The 26,066-nt window shown below is 43.4% G+C and overlaps 1 protein-coding gene across 1 annotated transcript; it reads left to right on the forward strand.

Moving 5' to 3' along the window:
- Nucleotides 1-345: 345 nt before the first annotated feature.
- On the forward strand, nucleotides 346-25,780 carry PRKRIP1 (PRKR interacting protein 1). Its single transcript, XM_045543049.1, has 6 exons — nucleotides 346-531; nucleotides 1,274-1,352; nucleotides 6,700-6,800; nucleotides 10,225-10,310; nucleotides 11,130-11,197; nucleotides 25,325-25,780. The coding sequence occupies exons 1-6, from the start codon at nucleotides 406-408 to the stop codon at nucleotides 25,426-25,428; spliced, it is 564 nt and encodes a 187-aa protein (XP_045399005.1). The 5' UTR covers nucleotides 346-405; the 3' UTR covers nucleotides 25,429-25,780.
- The last annotated feature ends 286 nt before the right edge of the window (nucleotides 25,781-26,066 follow it).

The following is a 26,066-nucleotide window of genomic DNA, read 5'->3' on the forward strand; positions in this document are numbered from 1 at the left end:
ATAGAGGAGGGGACCAGACTCAAGGAATCGCCAAGACAAAGCCCAGAGGCAGAGCAGGAGGAGGTGCTGAGAGCCCTGTGCGGTGGCGCGACGTCGCCCACAGGGACTGGAGAGGTCGGCAACGGCCGGGTCTCTCAGGCACTGAGGGCCCCCACTCCCCCAGGGACAAGGGCTTCGAGTTGCACTGATTTGTTCGGAAACAGGAAATGAAGCCAGGCAGCTTTTATCAAAATAACTCACTTCGGCCTCGGGCTCATGAATATTCAGCAGGCTGCTTCCGGCGTGTAACTCCGCCCTAGCCCCGCCCCCCCGCTCGGAGACTGCGCGTGCGCTGCCGGCGCGCGGCTCTGTCGTCATACGTGCGCGCCGCCGCCGTCGCTCGCGGGGCGAAGCTGGAAAGCTGTCATGGCGAGCTCAGCAGCCTCCTCGGTACGACCGCCGAGGCCGAAGAAAGAGCCGCAGGCGCTCATCATCCCCAAGAATGCGGCAGAGGAGCAGAGGCTCAAGCTGGAGCGGCTCATGAAGAACCCGGTGAGACAAGGCCTGGGCTTCACAGGCCGTCCGAGGCTGACCACCTTCCGCTCCGGCGCCTCTCGGAGCCGCGGGCCCACCTTTCCTGCCTCCAGACTCAGAAACTCAGTATTCGGCGCCCTAGAGCAGTTCTTGGGAAAGAGTAGGCTGTCCTGGAGATAGTGAGCTTCGCGTCTGTCCTCTGTTAGACCCCAGCCTTGGATGGAGGCTCTGTGGAGCGGCTTTCTGTGCTCTAAGACCCTTTCTAGTTTAACTTTCTGTAAACTAAAGCGTTAGGCTGAAAAGATAGAATCTGTGGGTTAACAAAAGGGTTTATTTCTTCTGATTGTGGGATAGACTGGCCGAGACACTTGGAGCAAATCACTCCTCTCCTCCTTCCTTCCCCGGTCTTGGCCTCTGTCCGCTCAATCATAAAAACAATTTGGTGAGACGGTCTCTTATACCTTTCAGTAGAAAGGAAAGGCTTGACTTTTCTCCTCTAGTAGTGTTAAGGTTGGAGGTTTCTACCTATAAACGGTGGCTTAGGCTTCTGAGTTCTGCTGTGGGAAGGTGTGGGCTGTTATACCCCAGAGCATACAGGGTGAAGTAAAGCCAAGTCAGAGGAAAGAACATAAAATCAGCTCTGGGTCCAAGGAGCAAAGCAGCCTACTTAACTAATCGAATTAAAAATCTTTGGTCATAAGAGGTGTAACTTTGTCAACAGGTTTACACTTACAAATGCTTTCATGTTTAAATGTTTCAGGACAAAGCAGTTCCAATTCCAGAAAAAATGAGTGAATGGGCACCTCGACCGCCCCCAGAATTTGTCCGAGATGTAATGGGTAATGTCATTTGTGTGTGTGTAAATATAATTTTTAAAGGTGGATATAAAAATCCTGCGGTTAGTATTTGTTAATTAGATCTCTGACAGGAAAAAAAATGTTCACTCGTCCAATATTTTGCTTTTACACTGAAGGGGTATGGTTGTTTATGGTTTGGCACTAGGGAATTTTCTTCTGCACTGTTCTTAATGAATTGTATTTTTTTCCAAATGGAAATAGTTTTATTATTTTGTTGAATTATAAATTAGCATATACTACAGGCATACCTCAGATAGTATGTGTTGGGTTCCCAACCACCACAATAAAGTGAGTCACAAATTTTTTGGTTTCCCAGTGCATATAAAAGTTATGTTTACACTATACTGTAGTCTGTTAAGTGTGCAGTAGCATTATGCCTGAAAAACAGTATGTGTACCATAATTTAAAAATACTTTATTGCAGGCCGGGCGTGGTGGCTCACGCCTGTAATCCTAGCACTCTGGGAGGCCGAGGCGGGTGGATCACTCGAGGTCAGGAGTTCGAGACCAGCCTGAGCAAGAGTGAGACCCCCGTCTCTACTAAAAATAGAAAGAAATTATCTGGCCAACTAAAATATATATAGAAAAAGTTAGCCGGGCATGGTGGCGCATGCCTGTAGTTCCAGCTACTCGGGAGCCTGAGGCAGTAGGATTGCTTAAGCCCAGGAGTTTGAGGTTGCTGTGAGCTAGGCTGACGCCACGGCACTCACTCTAGCCAGGGCAACAAAGTGACAATCTGTCTCAAAAAAAAAAAAAAAAAAAAAACTTTATTGCTGAAAAATGCTAATGATCACGTGAGCCTTGAGCAAGTCATAATCTTTTTGCTGGTGGAGGGTCTTGCCTCAGTCTTGATGGCTGCTGACTGATCAAGGTGATGGTTATTGAAGGTTAGGGTGGCTGTGGCAATTTCTTACAATAAGACAGCAATGAAGTTTGACATATCAATTGACTATTCCCTTCACAAAAGATTTCCTTGTAGCTTGTGATTCTGTTTGATAGTATTTTACCTACAGTAGAACTTTCAGATCTAGAGTCAGTCTTCTCACACTTTGTTGCCACTGCTTTATCAGCTAAGCTTATGGAATATTCTAAATCCTTTATTGTCACTTCAACAATGGTCATGGCATCACTTCACCAGGAGTAGATTTTATCTCAAGAAACCACTTTGCTCATCTATAAGAAACAAGTCCTCACATATTCAAGTTTGATCGTGAGATTGTGGCAATTCAGTCGTATCTTCAGGCTCTGCTTCTAATTCTAGTTCTCTTGCTATTTCCACCACATCTGCAATTCTTTTCTCCACTGAAGTCTTGGTCCTCTCATGGTCATCCATGAGGGTTGGAATCAACTTCTTCTAAACTCCTGTTAATATGGATATTTTGACCTCCTCCCATGAATCACAAATGTTGTTAATAGTGTCTAGAATGGTGAATCCTTTCCAGATGGCTTTCCATTTCCATTCCATCAGAGGAATCACTATCTATGGCAGCTATTACAAAATCTATTTCTTTTATTAAAAAAATATTTTTTGTAGAGAGGGGGTTCCACTGTGTTGCCCAGGTTGGTCTTGAATTCCTCAAGTGATCCTCCTGCCTCATTTCCCAAAGTGCTGGGATTATAGGCATGAGCCACCATAAGAAATAGACCTGAAATCTATTTCTTAAAGAGTAGAACTTAAAAGTCAAAATCCTTGATCCATGAGCTGCAGAATAGATGTTGTGTTCACAGCCATGAAAGTAACATTTATCTCCTTGTACATCTCTCCAGAGCTTTGGAGTGACCAAGTGGCATTGTCAATGAGCAGTAATATTTTGAAAGGAATCTTTTTTCTGAGCAGTAGGTCTCAATGGTGGGCTTAAAATATTCAATAAAGCAAACATGTGCTGTCATCCAGGCTTTGTTGTTCTATTTATGGAGCACAGGTGAGTAGATTTAGCATAATTGTTAAGGACCCTAGGATTTTCTTTTTTTTTTTTTTTTTTTGAGACAGAATGTCACTTTGTTGCCCGGGCTAGAGTGAGTGCTGTGGCGTCAGCCTTGCTCACAGCAACCTCAAACTCCTGGGCTTAAGCGATCCTACTGCCTCAGCCTCCCGAGTAGCTGGGACTACAGGCATGCGCCACCATGCCCGGCTAATTTTTTTCTATATATATATTTTGGTTGGCCAGATAAATTTTCTATTTCTATTTTTTAGTAGAGACGGGGTCTTGCTCAGGCTGGTCTCAAACTCCCGACCTCGAGCGATCCACCCGCCTCGGCCTCCCAGAGGGCTAGGATTACAGGCGTGAGCCACCGCGCCCGGCCTACCCTAGGATTTTCTGAATGGTAAATGACCATTACCTTCAAATTAAAGTCATCAGCTGCATTAGCCTTTAAGAAAGGAGTCAGTCTGTCCTTTGAAGCTTTGAAGCCAGGCATTGATTTCTCTCTAGCTTTGAAAGTCCTAGATGGCATCTTCCAATATAAAGCTATTTCATCTTACATTGAAAATCTGTTGTTTAGTTTACCCACCTTCATTAATGATCTTAGCTAGATCTTCTGGATAACTTGCTGCAGCTTCTATATCACACTTACTGCTTCACCTTACACTTTTTTTTTGAGGCAGGACCTCACTCTGTTGCCCAGGCTGGAGCACAGTGGTGCAATTGTAGCTCACTGCAACCTCAAACTCCTGGGCTCAAGTGATCCTCCCAGCTCAGCTTCCTGAGTAGCTAGGGCTACAGGTGCATACCACACACCCAGCTAGTTTTTTTGTTTGTTTTTTGTAGAGATGGGGTCTTGATATGTTGCCCAGGCTGGTCTCAAACTCGTGGCTTCAAGCAGTCCTCCCACCTTAGCCTCCTAAAGTGCTAGGATTACAGGTACAGGTGTGAGCCACTGCACTTGCCCCGCCTTATATATGCTTTTATGTTATAGAGATGGTTTCTTTCCTTAAACCCCATGAACCAACCTCTGCTAGCTTCAGACTTCTCTCTCGTAGCTTCCTTACCCTCTCAGCCTTCACAGAATTGAAGATAGGGACTTGCTATGGATTAAGATTCAGCTTAAAGGAATACTGTAGCTAGTTTGATCTTCTATCCAGACCACTAAAATTTTCTCCACATTAGCAATAAGGCTGTTTCATTTTCTTATTTGTATGTTTACTGGAGTAGCAATTTTGATTTCCTTCAAGAACTCTTCCTTTGCATTCACAACTTGGTTCACTGTTAGTGCAAGAGGCCTAGCTTTTGGCCTGTTGCTTTTGATATGCCTTCCTCATTTAAGCTTAATCATTGCTAGCTTTTGATTTAAGGTGAGAGACTTGTGATTATTCCTTTCACTTGAACTCTTAGAGGCCTTTGTAGGGTTATCAGTTGGCCTAATTTGAATATTGTCGTGTCTCAGGGAATAGGGAGGCCTAAGGAAAGAGAGAAAGGGGTACAATCATTGGTGGTGCAGTCAGAACACATGTAACATTTATGGATTCAGTCTTATATGGATGCACTTTGTGGCACCCCAAAACAATTACAATAATAACATCAAAGATCACAGATCACAGATATAATAGTGAAAAAGTTTGAAATATTGTGAGGGAATTACCAAAATGTGACACAGACATGAAGTGAACACATGCTGTTGGAAAAATGGCAACAATAGACTTGCTTGATTCAGGGTTGCCACAGACCTTCAATTTGTAAAACACAATAAAGCATAGTGCAATAAAATGAGGTATGCCTGTAATTGTAAATAAAAAATAATAAATAGAGGTATAAAAAGTTAGAACCACCTGTCATTCTATTGTTCCACTTGTAACATTCTGATATAGCCTTCCAAACCTCTTTATAGTCAAAACTGCTCATTTTAGAAAAAAGTGGGTCAGATGTGTTGGCTTGAGCCTGTAATCCCAGCTGTAATCCCAGTAATTTTGGTAGACTGAGGCAGGAAGATTGCTTGAGGCCAGGAGTTTGAGACCAGCCTGGGCAATATAGTGAGACCCTGTCTCTACAAAAAAATTTTAAAAATTAGCCAGGTGTGGTGGCATGCACCTGTAATCCTAGCTACTCTGGAGGCTGAGGCAGGAGGATTGCTTAAGCCCAGGAGTTCAAAGTTACAGTGAGCTGTGATTGCACCCCTGCACTCCAGCCTGGGTGACAGAGTGAGACCCTGTCTCAAAAAAAAGAAAAAAAGAGAAAATGCTTGTCTTAGTTCTTTTAGTGTAGCTACAAAGGAGTACTTGAGGCTGGGTGATTTATAAAGAAAAGAGGTTTATTTGGCTCACAGTTCTACAAGCTATACCAGAAGCATGTGCCAGCATCTGCATCTGTGATGGCTTTAAGCTGCTTCCATTTATTGCAGAAGGGGAAGGGAAACTGGCATGTGTAGAGACCACATGGTGAGAAAGAAAGCAGAGAGGGAAGGGAGGTACAAGGTTCTTTTGAACAACCAGCTCTCATGGGAACTAATAGAGCAAGAACTCACTCATTATTAGGAGGACAAGTCTAAGCCATTCATGAGGGATCTACCCCCATGACCCAAACACCTCCCATTTGGCCCCACCTCCAACACTGGGATCAAATTTTAACATGAGGTTGGGGAGCCAAACATCCCCACTATAGCAATGCTTTTACAAAAATATGACTGTTCTAATCATACTATTTTGTAACCCACTTCTTTTCATTTAATGTAACATGAACATGGTTTCAGCTCACTAGAAATCAAGCATGTCAAATGTGAAATCATGGAAAGGGAGGAGGTCACTGAACCATGGTCTGCTCCTCCTCTCAGTACTACATTAAAGGCCGGGGCGCAGTGGCTCACGCCCGTAATCCTAGCCCTCTGAGAGGCCGAGGCAGGTGGATAGCTTGAGGTCAGGAGTTCGAGACCAGCCTGAGCAAGAGTGAGACCCTGTCTCTACTAAAAAAAAAAAAAATAGAAAGAAATTAGCAGGCCAACTAAAAATATATAGAAAAAATTAGCTAGGCATGGTGGCGCATGCCTGTAGTCCCAGCTACTTGGGAGGCTGAGGCAGAAGGATTGCTTGAGCTCAGGAGTTTGAGGTTGCTGTGAGCTAGGCTGGCACCACGGCACTCTAGCCCGGGCAACAGAGTGAGACTCTGCCTCAAAAAAAAAAAAAAAAAACTACATTAAAGTGGGATTTTTAGTGACTTTATATTCAGTATTCCTGCAACAAATAATGATGCCTGCACCATGCCAGGCACTGGGCTAGTTCTGGGGTGCCGGGGGGAGAAAGGCCTAGTCTCTTCCATTACTTCAGTTTCTTCCTTTTGTTTAAGGGTAGCCTGTGTTGGTGACTGGATTTCATCTAGAACTCTGGACTGTTCTGGCTGTAGGTTCAAGTGCTGGGGCCGGCAGTGGAGAGTTCCATGTGTACAGGCATTTGCGCCGGAGAGAATACCAGCGCCAGGACTACATGGATGCCATGGCTGAAAAGGTCAGTGAGCCAAGAGGCTGGCTGAGCCCTTTTTGGACAACGTGTATTTTTAGCCTTTAGAGAAAAGTGTTTGAAGAAGAGTAGATACGCTGACTGGGGCTTGTGTGAGGTCTGCCCTTACAGTTGGCTTGGAAAGCAGGGTCCAGGTGACCCAGGTCAGCTTCATCACAGCAGGATGCTCACACCAGGAGAGGGACAAGGGTGGGACTCTTCCTTGTGTATGGCAGGGCACGACAGCATCCCCTCTCCCTGCTAGGCCATTTGCTATGTCAGGAAACAGCAAGCAGGGTCTCCCACTCCCTGGGTTGTTACTTCTCTGTTCTCTTTTTGGCTAAATGCCTAAATGCATTTAGCTTGTGTGTTTGGTGTGAATAAGTAGTGTGCTTTCAATCCTCCTTTGAGGATTTGGGTTTTCTAACTTTGGGGCTGGCATTTTTCATGATAGATGTCAAATAATAAATTATTTTAAGAGCTCAAGAATTGCTTAAGAAATTGTGCTCTAAGAGCTGTTAAGCTTTCTATTACTTGGCTGAAGGGGCCAGAAACATCTCTCCTGATACTCTGTAAAAGAAGTGCTCTCGGGGCATTTTACTCCTTTTATTTTTGTAATTGAATTTTGGAGCTATTTAATCCCCACCAAAAATCTTACTTGATTTTTGGCTAGAATTGAGTTGAATCTGTAATTTACCTTGAATTAGAATGGATGCTATAGTGTTTACCCATCTCATCTAGAATCTTTGTATCTTTTTTTCATTTGTTTAACTCCTTTTGTATCTCTCAATGATGATTCGTAGAGATTTTTGACTCCCTCTCCCCACATTTGTTCAAAGGTGTTCTAAGTTTTTGGACTGCCATGGTGCTGGGTGACCCCTTAAACTTTTTAACTGATTATTTGTGAGAGTCAGGAGAAAATATGCTGACTTTTGTATGGTGCTCCTATTATTTGCTCATTTTTCATAAAATCAATAATTAATATTATTGATAAAAATCCATTAATAAAATTATTATTAATAAAAATCAAATGTTATTTGGCTAATTCCTTTTGATTTCCCAAATATACGTCTGACTTCTCCCGGCACTACATGAGGAATCGCTCTTTGTTATTAATCTAGAACATGCACCAAAAAAGTCCTTTTCCTCGGTATAGCCATGGTGCCTGTTATTTCATAGAGCACATTTGTACATACAAGAGAGATTCAGATCATTCAAAATGATAGTTATTTGTCAGCTTTTTATGAGAGAGGATGACACTTGGCCCAATAGCATTTGGCTTTCCAATAATTTGGTGAAAAAGGAAATCAGACTCTAGAGAATTTCTACCTATATAAAGAAACAAAAGGCTTTTAAAAATTAAACATTCATAAAATAGAGTACTACATAGCAATAAAAAGGAACAAGCTACTGATGCATGCAACAACTGGGATGATTCTTTAAAACAGGCTAAGTGAAAGAGGTCTGGCACAAAAGAGACCATATTGTGTGACTGGAGTTCTAGAACAGGTAAAACTAGTCTGTGTGAGGAAAAGTCAGGACAGTGGTTGTCTCTAGGGAGTAAGATCAGGGGTTGACTAGGAAGAGGCATGAGGGGACTTTCTGGGATGATCAAACTGTGCACTCAAGATCTGGGCATTTTGTTCTATGTATTACCTTAAAAGGAAAACGAAAAGAACCGTCAACAAATACTAAGCCCTTTTTAATGATGTGCATGCTTAATTGTTTAAGAATGGAATGTCCTGATGTCTGCAGCTGACTTTGGAATGCACCAAAAAAATAAGATTGATTGATGGATAAATAGAAGTATACATAGATGGGTGTGTGATAAAGAAAGTACAGCAAAATGGTAATTGTTGAATCAAAGTAGTGGGTATAGGTATCACATAATTTTTTTTAACTTTTCTGTGTTTGACATTTTCAAAATAAGACATTAGAGAAAATATTAAACCAAGAGACAGCCAAGATACAGAAGAAAATATGTAAGAATTTATTGGAATGACCAAAACTGAGTTAGAAAAAATCCTTCTGGTTTTGGAACAGAATGAGGTCATTTTTGTGCTAGTTTTCAACTAACATTTGCTTGTCCTGAAGCCTTTCTTGGCCCCTAGATGTTGGTGGTTGTTCTGTAGCTACTGCCATCTTCTGGTGGTGACATTCTCAATCTTAGTGGGAAGGTTCAGGTGGCTTGTCACACAGCTATGCCAGGTCACTGTAGTGAGTTTGCCACTGTCAGAAATAATGATCTGCATATAGAAACTATCAGAAACACTTAGAAACACTTTTCTTTTTTTTTTTTTCTTTTTTTCTACATCCTGCACTGCTTTTTGAGAAACTTTTATTTTTAAACTACTTTAGAGGGGAGGAAATCAAGCAGGTTGTTGCCTCAAACACCATAAGTTAGTCTGAAGTTTTTATATATTGGTTTACCCTCCAGAGAAAATACAGAAAAATGTTTCAGAAACCTGACATTCGTACAGATACAAAGAGGCAAGCAACCCTGATCTTTTTCCAGTGACTGCCAGGCAGTTGTCACCGCCAGCCTGGTCTGACTTACTCCTGCCTGAGACCTTGCCTCTGCCAGGTGCGGCAGCCAACTGGGGCTGTCTGTTTATCTCTGTTTAGTTCACTTGCTGGTAAATTCATCTTCTTTAGCACAGAGCAAGACGTTTACAGCTTAGCTTCTAAACAAACCAAGTGCGTTTAGATTTAAGTTGCTTGCTTTCTGGTTGTCCTCTATTTAAAGCTGATTCCTTCCTGAAGGGATATTTTTTGCCCTTTCTTTGCGGTCTCCTTTTATACCCCATTGGCCTTTATGGCTATGACTGGAAGAAATGAGAAATGACACTTTATAGCACTAGATGTCTTTGTAGTTTACAGGTGCATTTCTGTAGATGATCTTATTATTCTTCCTCTGGGAGAGAGGAGTTATAATTGCCCCCATTTTATAGATGAGGAAACTGAGGCCTGGAAACAGAACTGCTGAGAACAAATAATATTAGTACAACACATATGTGTGTGTTTAGTAGACAGTGTTGGCAGCAGATGGTGTGTGTTATTAGGTAACTGCAGAGCTTGAAAATTACATAGTTCTGGCCCTCTGGCCATTCCGTCTGATGAGCTCCATCAGTGTCCCAGGCCCTGGCTAAACAGACAATCAGAACAGCCTCTGCCCTCAAGAAGTCCTCTGTGTTCCCTCTCACACTTTCTCTTTTATGTTTTGTTGTGCCTGAGCAGTATCTCAGTCAACTGAAGGAGTTACTTTGCCATCAGCCATATACTGATTACCTGCCCTGAGTGGCCCTGGGGACCTGGGTGGTTCCCATAGCCCCCCCAGTGGTGTGACTTCTAGAGCCTTCATACCTTGCCCTAGTGAAACCTCCTAAAGTCCACCCAGACCAGAATGTGTCTAAACAATGTGGGTGTTCTGCAGCAAAAATTGGATGCAGAGTTCCAGAAGAGACTGGAAAAGAATAAAATTGCTGCGGAGGAGCAGACTGCAAAGCGGCGGAAGAAGCGGTAAGAGGTCGTGGCCTCCCATACCCGAAGTGAGACTTAGGACAGGGAATAGGACAGTGGGTGGTTGATGGATGAGCCGGGTCCTTGCAGGCCAAAGCTCACCTGTGTGATCATTAGAGATTGTGGGTGTTAACAACCTACAGTGACGCAGCCCAGTAGAGGAATGACTTTGCTTCCGGTACCCGAGCAGAGAGCAGGTCCCTCTTCACCCTCCAGTTTGTTACAGATCTCCCAAAGCTTGGAAGTCAGGACTTCGGTGATCACGTTGATTTCTGTGTTTCTTTCACTTCTGTATTTTAATATCAGGTGTAACAAAGTGCTGTACCCACACTTCCCATTTAGCTTGTTCCTTAAATCAGGGTCCTTGACTTCCCTAAGTGACTGCCTGTTTATACAGACTCTGTGTGTGTGTGTGTGTGTGTGTGTGTGTGTGTGTGTGTGTGTGTGTGTGTGTGTGTGTGTGTGTCTGTGTATACACACATGTGCATACGGATTTTACATAAATGGTCCCACAACTTTTAGAGAGCTGGGCAGGATTGTAAAAATAGTTTCTAAATATCTTGGAGTGAAAAAGCATCTCCAGTATTTCTGAGATTGCTTTAATTGCCTGAGGACTCCCGGGATTTGATCTTGATTCATGATGAAAGCTGCTTGATAATGTTGGAGTGGCAGAATCATGAGAAAGTATTTCTTTTATTTTGTTATCGTAATGTTTGTGTTAATATAGCTTTTAAAGATACCATAAGTAGATGTTTATTTTCTAAAATATATAAATTTTTAGGCAGTTAAAAGATCAATGTATTTGTTTTACATTTGTAGCCAGAAGTTGAAAGAGAAGAAATTATTGGCAAAGAAGATGAAACTTGATCAGAAGAAACAAGAAGAAGGTGAGCGGTGCCCACTTTTCTTTGTCTTAGCCTCTTAGTATTGGTCACAGTAGCTGAACTGTTAAGAAACACTGAGATTTAGGGTTTGGGGCTGGTTGGCTGGCCACTGAAGAAATAACATCCTGTTTGTATTAGTTAGAACTTGTTTAATTGCAAGTGTCAGGAAGCCAAACTGGCTTAAGCAAAAAAGAAAGATATAGGCCAGGCACAGTGGCTCATACCTGTTATCCCAGCGAGGGAGGCGAGAGGATCCCTAGAGCCCAGGAGTTCGAGGCTGGCAGTGAGCTATGATTAGGCCACTGCACTCCAGCCTAGATGACAGAGCAAGACCCTGTCTCTGAGAAAAAGAAAGAAAGAAAAATACTGGCTCATGTTAGGTCCAGGACAGACCTTTCTTTAGGCATGGCTGGCAAGGGAACTTGGTGACATTGGTTATTGATGTCTCTCCCTCTGTCCCCTGGCCTCCTGTTGGCAGGCAGGCTTGTGCCTTGTTGTGGTTTTGAGGTACCTATAGTAGCTGTCCAGGGCTGCATCCTGCCTCATTCTAGTCCAGGAAGAAAGATTGAGAGGCTGTCCCAGCTTCCTAGCAGAAGTCTTTTTGTATCTCTTTGCCTCTGATTGAGTTATTGAGGTACTTGCTGGGTTAGTTAAGAATGCTTTTGGCTAAAAGAAACAAAATTCGGCTAACAGTGCTTAGCCAAAGAAGAGTTAGGTTTTTTACGTGATGAGAAATCTGGTGGTAGGTGGCAGCCTGCTGTGGCTCAGCAGTGTGGCCAGTGCCCTGCACTTCACCCCGCACTTCTCTCGGCCTTCACCATGAGGGTGTGAGGTGGCTGCCACAGCTCCTGGCACCACACTTGTGTTCAGAGCAGGAGGAAGGGGAACAAGGTGGCACTTGTCTGGTCTTAGTGGTCAGCTGAAGATTAGAGGTTTCCTTAAATGCCTTGAACCGGTAAGTCTCCCAGGCTTTGCCGGGGGGCTCTGTGTGTGTTGGCGCACACCTTCTGCGCCCTGCAGGCGGTTTACCACTGGCTTCAGCCTTCCCTTCCTGCTTGCACAAAGCCTCAGGGGCAGCGGAGTGACAGAGCAGGGCCTTTGCAGGTCTTTCTTGGGCACGTGCACTGCTGCGCACATGCATGTGGCCTTCTAGAGTCCCAGCTTTTCCTTGTGAGCTTTTTGGTCAGTTTGTTGTTTACTTCGACTGTTATTGCTGCCTCCGAGCAACGATGTTCTACAGTTGTCACTGATTGGTTTTGACAAACACCCTGGGGACAAAGCTGTTCACACTGAGCCCAGCTCTGAGCCAGGTCAGTTGAAGACAAGCCTCATGGGTACAAGTTTCCAGGGAGCTGCCAGACCGGTCAAATAGGGACATTGCTCTGGGGGTGGAACTTCTGAGGAGCTCCCAACGGGCTCTGCCTCCTCCGGTGGCTGCTGGTTTTTCCAGCTACTATGGTTGTGAGGCTCTTGGTTTTCAGGGCTACTCAGAGGTGGGGAGAGGAAAGGGGAAATTAAAATGCCACAGAGTGCACTGTCCTTACTGAGATTCAGGTGTTTTTCTCAATCCAGAGAGCATTCCCAGAGTTCTGAAAAACTTGATTTTTATAATTTTTACCAGTGTTCTTCTTGCTTTGGTGAAGGAGCAGATCTTTGGATAGCCTTACTGTGCTCTTGTGGAAGTGCTTCTATCCTTTAAAAAAAATTTTTTTTTAATTTTTTTTGTAGAGAGGGGGTCTTGCTATGTTGCCCAGGCTGGTCCTGAACTCCTGGCCTCAAGTGATCCTCCCACCTCAGCCTCCCAAAGTGCTGGGATTACAGTTGTGAGCCACCATGCCCAGCTATCCCTTTAAATTTCAACCTCCCTATACCATTACATTTGAAGCTTGCTCCAGCTTATAGAACTGGAACCCTCTAATTGGTTTTTCAGTCTAAATACAGGACTTTACATATAGCTCTTTTGCATCTCATCTTGGTCTTATTGGTCTATCAATTCAGGCTTCCAGAAACCTTTTGAATTCTGATTCTGGAGTCCAGCATGTTACCATATCTTTCCTGTGTTGTCTTGGGAAAGTTTGATCAACATACTTCCTTTTTTGTTGGTAAAAATTTTGAGCTAGACGGGGCTGAGGACAGAGCGCTCTGGCAGCTCCTGGAGATCTCTGTCTAGGCTGACGCTGACCCAAAGCGCTGCGGGCAGAGTGGTTCTCCAGCTAATAGTCAGCCAGACTCACCATTTCCTTCATCACACCCACAGGGGTGTCAGAGGAGACAGTAGAGGTTATTTGAGACTATCAGATAAGTACAGCAGACCTACGTTCGAGGCTCAGCTCTCACTCTAGCTCTCTTGGTGACCTCAAGCTTCTGGCTTCTGTTTGGATTTTTTTTTTTTTTTTAACTTGCAAAATGATAAGCTCTTCTAGATCTAAAATTCTACATTTTGATGACTTTGTCACATGCCTTGCCGTCATTAAGATATGTCATATTTGGGGGTATTCCTAACCAGTAAATCTAAGAACCTTTTTAGAACAAGAAACTCAGCTCATTTTGTTGTGAGTTTGTACTTAATGAACCTGTATTGGCTCTTTGAAATCATATATTAACTTTTTAGTAATGGATTCTAGAATTGAAGGGGACAGTGACAGCATCACACAGCTGGGGTTCGCCCCCGCATTTTTTTTTTACTGCGGTATAATATTCATAACATAATTTACTACTTTAACCATTTAAGTGTACAGTTTAGTGGCATTAAGTACATCAATAACGTTGTGTTACCATCACCACCATCTCCAGAACTCTTATCATCTTCCCAAATTTAAACTTTCTCCCCATCAAACAACTCCTCATCCTCCCTCCCCGCAGCCCCTGGCCACTACCATTCTATTCTGTCTCTGTGAATTTGATTACTCTAAGTACCTTATATAACTGGACTCATACAGGAGTTGTCTTTTTGTGACTGGCTTATTTCACTTCTCACAACGTCCTCAAGATTCACTCATGTTGTAATGTGTGTCAGATTTTTCTTCCTTTTAAGGCTTGAGTAGTATTCCATTATATGTGTATACTACATTTTGTTTACCCATTCATTCATCTATGGACACTGCCTTGTTTGCACCTTTTCATTATTGTGAGTGATGCTGCTGAGAGCCTGGGTGCACAAATAGCTGCCCACGTCCTTTTGGGTATGTACCCCAAAGTGGAACTGCTGCATCATCTGGTGCTTCTGTGTTTTTTGTTTGTTTGTTTTGAGACAGAGTCTTGCTCTTTTGCCCTGGCTAGAGTGCCGTGGCATCAGCCTAGCTCACAGCAACCTCAGACTCCTGGGCTCAAGCAATCCTCCTGCCTCAGCCTCCCAAGTAGCTGGGACTACAGGCATGTGCCACCATGCCCAGCTAATTTTTTTCTATATATATTTTTAGCTGTCCAAATAATTTCTTTCTATTTTTAGTAGAGACGGGCTCTCACTCTTGCTCAGAGCTGGTCTCGGAACTCTTGACCTCAAGCAATCCTCCCGCCTCGGCCTCCAGAGTGCTAGGATTACAGGCGTGAGCCACTGCGCCCAGTCTGGTGCTTCTGTTTTTAAGTTTTGAAGTGCTACCATGCTGTTTTCATAGTGACTGAACCATTTTACATCCCCACCAACAGAGCACAAGGGTTTCCATCTCTTCACATCCTTACCAACACTTATTTTCTGTTGTTGTTTTCTTTTAATTAACTATCCTAATGGGTGTGAAGTGGTATCTCATTGTAGTTTTGCTTTGTGTTTCCCTAATGATTCGTGATGTTGAGCATCTTTTCATGTGCTTAACAGCCATTTGTATATCTTCTTTGGAGAAATGTCTATTTTAGTCTGTTGCCCATTTTGGGTTATTTGTTCTTATGTTCTTGAGTCTTAGGAGTTCCCTATATTTTCTGCATGTTAATCCCTCATCAGATGTGTATTTGCAAATATTTTCTCCCATTCTGTGGGCTGCCTTTTTACTCTGTTGATACTGTCTTTTGATGCATAAAATTTCTTAATTTTCACGAAGTCCAATTTTTCTGTTTTTCCTTTTGTTGCCTGTACCTTTGGTGTCATAGCCACGAAAGAGCTGGGGTTTCTTTCTTTCTTTTTTTAATTTTTTTTCAGTGCCTATTTTGAACTAAATCTGAGGTTTCTTAAATCCCCTTTTCTAACTCCCCATAGACATGAGATTCGTGCAGTAATGCAGTTTTCAGTTACTGTTCCCTAGTTTGTCCAAGGCTATAAAATGTTTATGAGCCCATAGCTGGTTTTAGTACTTTCAGATAGACTTCATCCAGACGCTCCTGTTGAAAACAGCCCTGTGTCTTCCTCTGTCATGAGCTTCGCGGTCCTAACACAAATGTAAAATTCTGTGCCCGTGTCCCATCATGGAGTTGCACCATGGTGGCAGTTTTCAAACCGAAGGTGTGATCCTTTAATCTCTGGGTCATGAAATCAGTTTAGAGGTTGCAGCAACCTTTCTAAAACATGAATAAAATAAGACTAGAAAATGTCACAGTGCATCACACTCTGAATAAGTATTGTTTTGTGAAATTTTCTTTCAGTTTCTGTGTGGGCTGTGGGCTGCAGTCTAACCAATTTGGAAGTCATTGTTAAAGTACACAGGCCCTGTTCTTATACTTAATTGGGAAGTTAGCACCTGAACATATTAAAAAATGATTAACACTACATGGTTGTACATGCTGTGTACCAAATGAGCAGGATAGAATAGTGTTCTAGGGATAACTGTCATAAAAATGGTGTGAAGGCCGTTTATCTCGCCTTCTCAATTTCCTCCCTATATTTCATTTTGTGAAAGAAAGAGTAAATAAGATTTTCTAGTTGTCCAGTTGAAATGAGTGGAAATTAATGTGGTAATACTGAGTTGTGCCACAAGGTGGCTTTGGCGCACGCACTGTTGGGTTTTGGGGGTAGATCATGCAAGCTTTTTTGGCTGTTATACAAAGCAGTAAGGGCTGGCTGGGAGTTCTGTTCTGTTGTTGGAGAGGAAGTATCCCCAGTTCTTTCCTGTGCTGGCCCAGTAACTCAGGGAAGACACCCTGCAGTGTAGGACTCATGTCTGAATGATACTACTGGATGGCGCTGAGCTGATTGGGATTATTATAAAGCCTTAAAATCCCAAAATGATGTATTCTAACACCAGCGTTACTTATCCTAACATAGGCCTGCCTACCAAAGAAATCCAGGGTGACTAAAGGTGATTTGTTACTAGGTATATCTAGGGCAGAGTTTCTCAGCTTCAGCACTACTGATGTTTTAGGCTGAATAATTGTTGGAGGGGCCGGGTAGGGGGCAGCCGGTCCTGTTCATTGCAGGATGTTTAACAGCATCCTAGTCATTACCCACTAGATGCCCGTAGCACCCACCTCCATCCCAGTCATCGGCAGTCAAGGATGCCTCCAGACATTGCCAGATGTCCCCTAGTCGTGGAGGGGGACAGAATTGCCCCCAACTGAGAACTACTAATCTAGAGGCAGGTGTCTGATGTCTAGAGGGTACTTAATATGTGTTTTGGATCGAACTGTTTATTTCAAAGCCAAAATTCTTAAATATACTATGTTGGAAAACTATCCATATCTTTTGTGTCTTTTGAGAATAAAGGTACTATATGATCATTTTAGAAATTTTTAGAATGTGTAGAAAAGAACAAAGTCAAAACTAAAAGTTATCCGTAATTCCTACTAAAAATAACTTTAACATTTTATTTCTTTGATTTTAACTTTTTCATATGTAAACTTATTTCTATTTTATAAATATTTAAACAAATATATATTAATATAATATGGTGTTTATGATGTTTATTATATATTTATAGTCATCCTAATTTTATCACATAATATGTATCACAAGTTCCCATGTCTTTACATTTCCACAGTACAGGATTTTTTTCTAGTCTATTCATTCATCTGGTAGGGGAAAAAGTTATTCAATGGTAGGCTGTCACGACAAAAAAAAAGTTAGCATTTGCTTCTGTTGCACTCATTGGCATTTTACCCATTATGCGTGTAATCTGTGAAGAAAATCTCAGGTTCCTGGATTTTAAAATATTGTGTAAACAGTAGTATAAGAGTAGTGGAAGGAAATCATGGGACAAGCTCAAATATCATCATCTGAATAGGTGACCTTTCTTTCTATCCATTTTCTTTTAGTCTCCCCCTGTACACTCGTTTGTACACAGTTACAAGCATACTGTAGGAGGTTTTCCATTTTGTTTATTTTTAACATTGTAAGCATTTCCATTTCTTCATAATTTTTTCAGTGACATAATATCCAGCAGTTGGCATGCAGTGGTATACCTGACCCTTTTCCTTCTATGAGACAGTAGGTTGATTCCGGTTCTTGGCTTCTGTAGGAGGCACTTTGGTGAACAACCCTGTACCTGCCTCTCTTCCCATTTTCTGGGCGGGGGGGGGGGTGGGAGGAGTGAATTAAAATAAATTTACAACAATAGGAATTACTGGATCACAAGAGCATAAAAAGAACTTTAGGCTCTGGAAATGTATTGTGAGTTACTTTCCAAAGGAATAGCACCAGTTTTCACTGCCATCAGTGGTGTGCAACTGTGTTTTCCATATTCTTGCCATCACTGGCTTTTAAAAATTATTCTTCTTCCACGTGGGTAAGAATGATGTATGTGAGAGGAAGTCAAGGTCTTATTGGGAATTTAGAAAAAACAAACTTTAAAATATAGATAGAGAGCTGGTCCGAAGGTAGTGAGTTATCTCACTTGATTGTTCACAGTCAGTTACAGATTCAACACCTTGTTTTACTACTTTCCCCCTCCTCACTACTGCACTTAACTAGTCTTAAATATATATATATATATATATATAGCTAGAGACCTTGCTGGACCATGGTGGCAGCCTCTACTCTCTTCCCACCCCACCCCCCATGCCACCCACCTATGTATAGTGTCCAAAGCTCTTCTATAATATAAAGCATAAACTGTCATTCATTCTTCTGCTTATATAACAACAATAGCCAGCATTTATTGAGCATTTGTTATGTAGCCCTAGTTCTAAGTGTTTTGTATGCATTGGCTAACCCATTCCTCATAGCAGCCCTGTGAGGCAGTCAGTGGTGCTGTTATCCCCATTTTATGAATGACAGACCTTGGGCACCAAGTGCTGGTGGCTGCAGAGATTCAGAGGGTGTGGGTGGCAGGCTGGGATTTGATCCCTGGGACCCGCACTTACCCAAGAGGCAATCCTGCCTGAAGCCTAGTTGCAGCTTCTGGGGTTCCTGGCTCCTGTTGGCTGTGACGGCTTCTCAGACTCTACTTGGGTCAGGTATTCTGTAAAATGTCCCTCGTGGGGGTTTCTCTGTGTTTCTCATGATTGGACTGGGGCTGTGTGTTTTGGGGAGGAAGACCACAGAGGGTAAGTGCCATTCTCAGTCACAGATCAAGGCTGTAGACTGTCAAGATGGCTTACTAACGTTGATGTTAACCTTGATCACCTGGCTGAGGTAGTGTTTGTCAGGTTTCTCCACTATGAACTTACCCTTCCCCATGTCCCATACTTTGTGGAAGGAGGTCACTGTGCAGCCCACCCTTAAGGAGCAGGTTAGCTGTGCTCCTCCTTGTGACGGCAGAGTGTCCAAATACATTATTCGAAATTCTGCACATGAGACTTACTTCTCTGCATTTATTTATTTAATCATTTCTTTATATCAGTATGGACTCATAGATATTTATTTTATGCTTTAGGTTATCATCAGTACTATGCTATTTATCTTATTGCTGAAATTATTCCAGCTTTGGCCGTTGGGAGCTCTTTCAGTTGGCTCCTGTGTCCCTTTGACAAAGTCCCATCATTGCTTTTTTTGGCTTTTTGTTGTTTTCTTTTTTAGAACTTCCTTACTGTCTGGCACTACAAAATATTCCAGACTCATCCTCTGTATTCCCTGCCCTAGGACTAAAATCAGCCATTTGTCTAAGAAGCCCTGGCTCCTATTATTGGAAGAATGGTATTAGAAACCAAGACCTCAGGACTAGGTTTCCTCTTTGCTACTGCAATGTTATTTTTAGGCTCTCACAACTGATAGAGCAAGGAAATAAACGTGTGTGTACTAACCAGTGTTGTAGATGTGTATCTGTAAATACCAACATATGTAACCATCCATATCCATATTGAGCTAAACATGAGTTCATACTGATATCTCCAACTCTGACTGTTACCACATAGATCATTCTAGCCTCTCCACTAGTTTGTCTATAACCACCTCCTCGAACAGTGAGTAACTTTGCTACCACTGTCTGCCATCCATTTGCTTTAATGGTTCAGTTCTAGTATGCATGGATAGTGGCTTCAGAACTGTTTGCTGTTACCCAATGGAAAATGACTTCATTAACTAGAGTACAGCACTGCGTGCAGTTCCTTTTGCCTTCAGCCTTACAGACCCCACTCATTTCCAAAATTACTTAGATCAGCACTTTTCCCTGTGCCCCCTTCATAGAGGCCATTTCATACAGTTGTAATATAGTTGGATTCGTGTGTCACCTTTTGCATTCTACCCTGGGATTCCTGACTTCCTAAATGACTTTTTGAAATTTGCATAATTAAGGTTGAATTCTTTGTGCTATAAAGTTCTATGGGTTTTGTCAAATGCATAGTATCAAGTATCCACTGTTACAGTATCATATAGAATAGTGACACTGGCCTAAAAAAATCCCCCATGCTTCACCTATTCAACCTTCTCCCCACTCCCAACCCCTGGCAATCCCTCATCTGTTTACCATCTCTGTAGTTTTGCCTTTTCTACAATGTCGCATAGTTAGAATTGTATAGTATACACTGTAGCCTTTGCAGGTTGCCTTCTTTCACTTAGTAGAGTGCTTTCAGATTCATCTGTGTCTTTGTGTGGCTAAATACCTCATTCCTTTCTGTTACTGAATATTCCATTGTCTGGATTACCACAGGTTGTTTATTAATTCTCCTATTAAAGGACATCTTGCTTACATCCAGGTTTTGATGATTATAAATATCAAAGCTGCAGCAAACATTTGTGTGCTAATTTTTGTGTGATTAGTTTCAAATCAATCTAGTAAATACCTAGGAGTGTGGTTGCTGAATTGTATGATAAGATTAACCTTGTTTAGCTTTGTAAGATACTGCCAAACTGTCTTCCAAAGTGGCAGTAACATTTTGCACTCTGACCAGCAATGAAAGTTCCTGTTATTTGACATCCTCACCAGCAATTCATATTTTCAGTTTCTTTGAACTTTAGCCACTCTAATATATGTGTTATATCTCGTTGTTTTAATTTGGGACAGTATCTTTTCAATTCTCTTATCGTCAGCATTAAGCATAGTAGCTGGCAAGAAGTAAGCACTTTATAATTTATTACTATTTATTTATTATGTTCAAAGACTGAATTGGGTGAATTAATTTTATTGAATTACCAAGTGACTTGAATACGCACCAGGTTTGTAGGTTTCTCCTCTTTGAGAGTGGTGCCTCTAGACCCCGACAACACGTTTCCCACACACACGTGAATCCCCTGTGTTTATTGTCAGTGAGGTACAGGTTGAGCATCCCTAACCCAAAAGTCTGAATCTGGAATGCTCCAAAATTCAAAACTTTTTGAGCACCGACATGACACCACAAATGGAAAATTCCCCACCTGATCTCATGTGATGGGTCACAGTCAAAATGCAGACACACAACACACAGTTTATTCAGTGTCCCTAAGGGAAAAAAGACCCTCCCAGCCCCCTTCAGCTGCGACATGACTTTTCTGCACATGTGCAGATTCCCCCATCCAGGCACACCTACACACGGTAATAAAATGACACACGTCCAGGCCAGATGTGCCAGCACAGGTTCCCCATGATGCCCCACATGGACCCAAGACCTATGTGCATTATTCAACTGTGGGTTTTCTTGTTGCTTATTCTCTGCTCTGTGGTGTGAAGACATTGTTGAAAAGGCCTGTGGATACCCCTCTGGGCTAACAGTGATAAGAAAAAGAGGAAGCATTTATTTATAGCATAGAAAGTTAAGTGCTTGAAGAAACTAGACAGTGGTGTAAGTGTAAAACATCTTATAGAAGAGTATGGTGTTGGTATGACCACATATATGACCTGAAGAAACAGAAGGATAAACTATTGAAGTTCTGTACTGAAAGTGACAAACAAGTTAATGAAAAATAGCCAGGCACAATGGTGAGTACCCACAGTCCCACCTACTCAGGAGGCTGAAGTGGGAGGATCTCTCGAGCCTAGGAGTTTGAGTCCAACCTGGGCAACATAGCAAGACCCGTTCTCTAAAAATAAATTAAAAATAAAAAAGAAGTTAATGAAAAATAAAAAGTACTGCATAAAGCTAAAAATGAAAATCTTGATTGTGTATTGAAAGTGTGAATTTGTGTCACAGTGAACACACGTCACTTAATGGTGTGCTGATCAGAAAAGAAGCAAAGATCTATCATGATGAACTGAAAATTGAAGAGAACCGTGAATATTCAACAGGCTGGTTGCAGAAATTTAAGAAAAGACATGGCATTAAATTTTTAAAGATATGGGGTTATCCATATCTTTGTGGTATATGTGGTAGCATATATATGTGGTAGCATATGCTGATCTCAAAAGCAGTAGAGAAATTCATTGATGAGTTTGCCAAGGTCATTGCTGATGAAAATCTGACACCAGAACAGGTCCGTGATGCTGATGAAACATTTGGCATTATTGTCCCTGAAAGACACTGCCTACAGCTGAGACAGCCCCTACAGGAATGAAGGATGCCAAGGACAGAATATAACTTCTGGGGTGTGCTAATGCAGCAAGCACACGTACGTGTAAACCTGCTGTGACAGGCAAAAGCTCGTGTCCTCATTGTTTTCAAGGAGTGAATTTCTTACCAGTCCGTTATTGCGCTAGCAAAAGGTGTGGATCACCAGGGACATGCTTTCTGATTGGTTTCACATTTTATAGCAGTGACTCAAGCTCGCTGCAAGGAAGCTGGGCTGGATGACAACTACAAGATTTTGTTATTCCTTGACAACTGTCCTGTGCATGCTCCATCTAAAATTCTCATCAGAAATAATGTTTATGCCATGTACTTCCCCCAAATGTGACTTATTAATTCAGCCATGTGACCAGAGTGTCCTTAGATCAATGAAAATTAAATATAAAACCACTTTCTTAAACAGCACACTAGCAGCAGTGAATAAGGCGTGGGTAAGTTTTCAAAAGGAGCTTACCACGAAGGATGCTGTACGTGCTGTTGCCAACACTTGGAACACAGTGACTGAAGACTCAATTATGCATGCCTGGCACATGCTGGCCTGCAACTGTGTGCAGTGATGATGTTGAACAGGGTGGTAACTCTGAAGGATTCCATATGTCAAGTGAGAAAAAATGATGTCCGACCTCCTTATATATGCAGAACATACACCTTCAGAGTCCATCAGCAAGTTGGAAGAAGTGAATATTGAAGTTTTTAACATCGAAAATGAGGTTGCAGTTATTCATTTACTGATCAATAGTGAAACAGCTGAAATGGCTCTGACTCAAGGTGATCATGATAATGACAATGATGATGTTAAGGCTGCAGAGGAAGTACCTATAGATGACATGGCAGAAATGTGTGATGGGCTTAAAAGGACAAGAGCAGCGTGCATTCATGCAGAACAAGAAGTCATGTCAGTTGATAGCACCAAAGAGAGACTTGTAAAAAAAAAAAAAAAAAAACCTTTGTTAGAAGCAGATGACTCTGGAGGAAACATTTTAAAAAGCCATCCCGCAGAATGCCTCCTTATCCCTAGAGGACACGCTTCCTGGTCCCTCGACTACTACTGATGTTTCTTCTCAACTAAAACAATAAAATACAGTATGCAGTAACCTTTAATCAAAACACAGCGTCGTAGGTGGAGACCAAAAGCCTGTTGCCATCTGTTTAACAGCTGAGACAGGGACTCTGGTGATGCTGCCGGGCTGCTTAGTTACTCTGAACACAGAGCCAGGAGTGGTGGTGACTCCAGACACCCACAGGACATCCACATGGGTGGCTGAGATAGGCACCTTTAAAAATATTATGTAAAATTACCTTCAGGCTATGTGTAAAAGGTATATATGAAACATAAATGAATTTTGTGTTTAGATTTAGGTCCCATCCCCAAGATATCTCATTATGTACATGCAAGTATTCCAAAATCTGAAAAAATCCAAAATCCAGAACATCTCTGGTCCCAAGCATTTCAGATAAGGCATACTGAGCCTGTATTGCATTCTCGGAGGCTTTTCAGCCATAAGGAATGCTTTGAGCCCTCCTCTGTCACACCGCATTCCACGAACATCCTAGTCAATCGGTGTGTTACTGATTGATTAGGATCAGAATTAAAGATCAGATCCTGTGCTCTTGTCCTGCTGCGTTCAGACCTGTGCGAGCGCGTGGTGGTTCTTAGGCTTCAAATGGGCAGAATGTGACTTGGGAACAAAGTGGAACGTATTTGCCAGTTTCCACCTTGGAGCCCAAGTTCTAGGGCAGAGCTCCCCAGCTAGTGCATGGGGAGTGGGCTCCAGGAGACAGAATATCTGACCTACCTCCCCACCCCCAGCCTTCAAGGTGGAGACAGTGCCCAAGACCTTGGACCATTTGCCCCAGGCAGTGAGCATCCTGTCCGGGTGCCCCACGTGCCATAGAAACATTGTCCTTTCCCATGCATGCCACAAGGTGCCACAGCTTGGTGAGCCCAGCCCTGCCTGTCCAGGGAGCTCAGAGGGGCTTTTGATCCTTCTCTGGTCTTCTACTCAGTCTCTCCATAGCATGCACACCTCGCCCCTGGCTCCACCTTTTGCTTCTGCCTCAGTTTCCTTATGCAGCTCCTGCAGGTGATGTAGGCAGAGACCTAAAGAGTCAGGCAGTCTGGGTTTGAATCCTGGGTCTTTGTCTTACTGCATCTTAAGCAGCAAACTATTTAACCTGTCTTGGCTTTATTTTCTTCATCTATAAAATGGATCTATTAATATGATAGTGGTCCTCACCTCGTAGGCTATTGTTAGAAATAAACAAGATACTATATGTAGACTTAGCATAGTGCCTGGCACATAGTAGGTGTTCAACAAATATTAGCTATTAAAGTATCCTCACCATTTGAACTTTAGAAACTTCTCATTCTGTCTGACATGAGGTTGAGAGGAAGGGAGACCCCAAATTAAGTTATATCTCACAGATGATTTCTACCCATTGCAGTGAGTGTTCTTTTTACTGCCCCATCCTAGGGTATGAAAGTGAATTCTAGGCGGCACAAGGCCTCCCACCTTGAAGCTCTTTGACCCTGTAGCAGCACAGCAGTAGCAAAGCTCTGGGTGTGTTGGTGGGGAGGGTGTGGGGTGGCTGGAGTGAGCTTTGCACATTTGCAGGGAGGAGCCACTGGTTGTCCCAGGTGAGCCCACCTGGTTGTGAGTTGGTGAGGCCACTCTGCCTGCAGGTGGCTGCCTGGACCCCCTGAGCTGGGCCACCTTCTGCTTTGTAGTTCTGATGTTGTCTCTTTCCAACTCTCACCCATTCCCCTGTTCCCATGAAGAGGGGAAGAGGAGGATTTGGGGACAAGTTGTCTTTATACACTGCTTTTGGCCAGCTCAGCTGCACTCAAGAGCTGCCCGTGGAGTGGCGAGGGTGGAGGTGGGGGTGTGGTTCTGGGACTCTGGGGAAGAGCCAGGAAGCTGGCGTATTTGCTGTGGGCAGAGTCCTCTTCTACACAATTCCTGAAAATCCTTTCGCCTACTGCAGTGAGAACGTGAGACTTCAGGAGTGCTGTCAGCCAAGCATTACATGCAGAAGAGCTTGGGGGGGAGTCACCTGCCAAGGTGGCGGACATTGTAGGTGGTAGGAGCCATATAAAACGCAGCAGGGCCTGATTTATGGGGTGTCACTTGTGTGTGCTGCTGGACCTTTTGGTAAGGATGGGGTGCGCCTGTGAGCAGCGGTAGATCAATTCTGTGACCCAGAATTGTGACCAGGCTTTGGGGCCTGGTGGGCATGAGGCTGCCTCTGTCCAGGAACAAGTAGTTCCTAATTCTCCGTCAGCACCCCTCCTTTAAAGCGCCCTTGACTCTCCAAGCAGATCTGTACATCTGTGATCTGAATGTTGTGTGGTTACAGGATCCAGCCAGCCCTGGGAGCAGCAGTCTAGTAGCTCTGAGGAGGCGTCTGGAACGGAGGAGGAGGAAGAGGAAGACGAGCCCAGCTTCATCATGGGGCGATGACCAAGTCTGCCGCCGCAGCTGTCCAGCACCTGGCTCGTGCTGTGCGCAGAGGGAAAGGAGGCCCTGTTTGGCTCAGCTTCCCTCCCAAGGACCCCTGGATAGAGAACAAATGGGACCCTTCTGAGCCGCTCGAAGTCCTGCCTGTGAGCAGGACTTGGAGCCTGTGGATGACGCGGCGCTCCTGGACACTCGAGGGCACCGCCTGCCGGAGCTCATCCACGCGCCTGCTGAAAGGGGACAGTGCCTGACCTGCTGCTAGCTGGTGCCTGTCCTCGCATATTTCAGCGGTGATGAGTTTGGGGCTGGTTTCTGTGAAGGGAACATTTACTTAGTAAAGAACAGAAAACCTTTAGGTTTTGTTCAGACATGTGAATCACGAATTACAAACGCTGCAGGGAAGGCTGTGAAATGACACTGTGGCAATGGGGCCTCAAGAGTCAACAGGCCCTGTTACCTGGACCCATTCCCTGACCTGGGGAAGGAAATGGCCTTGGCCTGGGGGCTGAACCACACTGCCGGCCCCTGACCCCTGTTCCTTTCAGCAGGGAGCGCCTGCAGCCGCCAGCGCGCAGTGTGTGCTGGGAAGCGCTGCGTGGTGGCCGGGGAGGTGCGGGCCAGGGGCTCTCACCAGGCTGGGC

This window comes from Lemur catta, chromosome 2, assembly GCF_020740605.2.
Source record: "Lemur catta isolate mLemCat1 chromosome 2, mLemCat1.pri, whole genome shotgun sequence".
In the NCBI taxonomy this organism is placed as follows: domain Eukaryota; kingdom Metazoa; phylum Chordata; class Mammalia; order Primates; family Lemuridae; genus Lemur; species Lemur catta.

What these genes read in the sequence shown, in the direction of transcription:
- PRKRIP1 (XM_045543049.1), top strand. Translation starts at nt 406, where the DNA reads ATGGCGAGCTCAGCAGCCTCCTCGGTACGACCGCCGAGGCCGAAGAAA. An exon ending in AGCGGCTCATGAAGAACCCG is followed by an intron (nt 532 to 1,273) that starts GTGAGACAAGGC and finishes TAAATGTTTCAG; the next exon opens with GACAAAGCAGTTCCAATTCC. An exon ending in ATTTGTCCGAGATGTAATGG is followed by an intron (nt 1,353 to 6,699) that starts GTAATGTCATTT and finishes TTCTGGCTGTAG; the next exon opens with GTTCAAGTGCTGGGGCCGGC.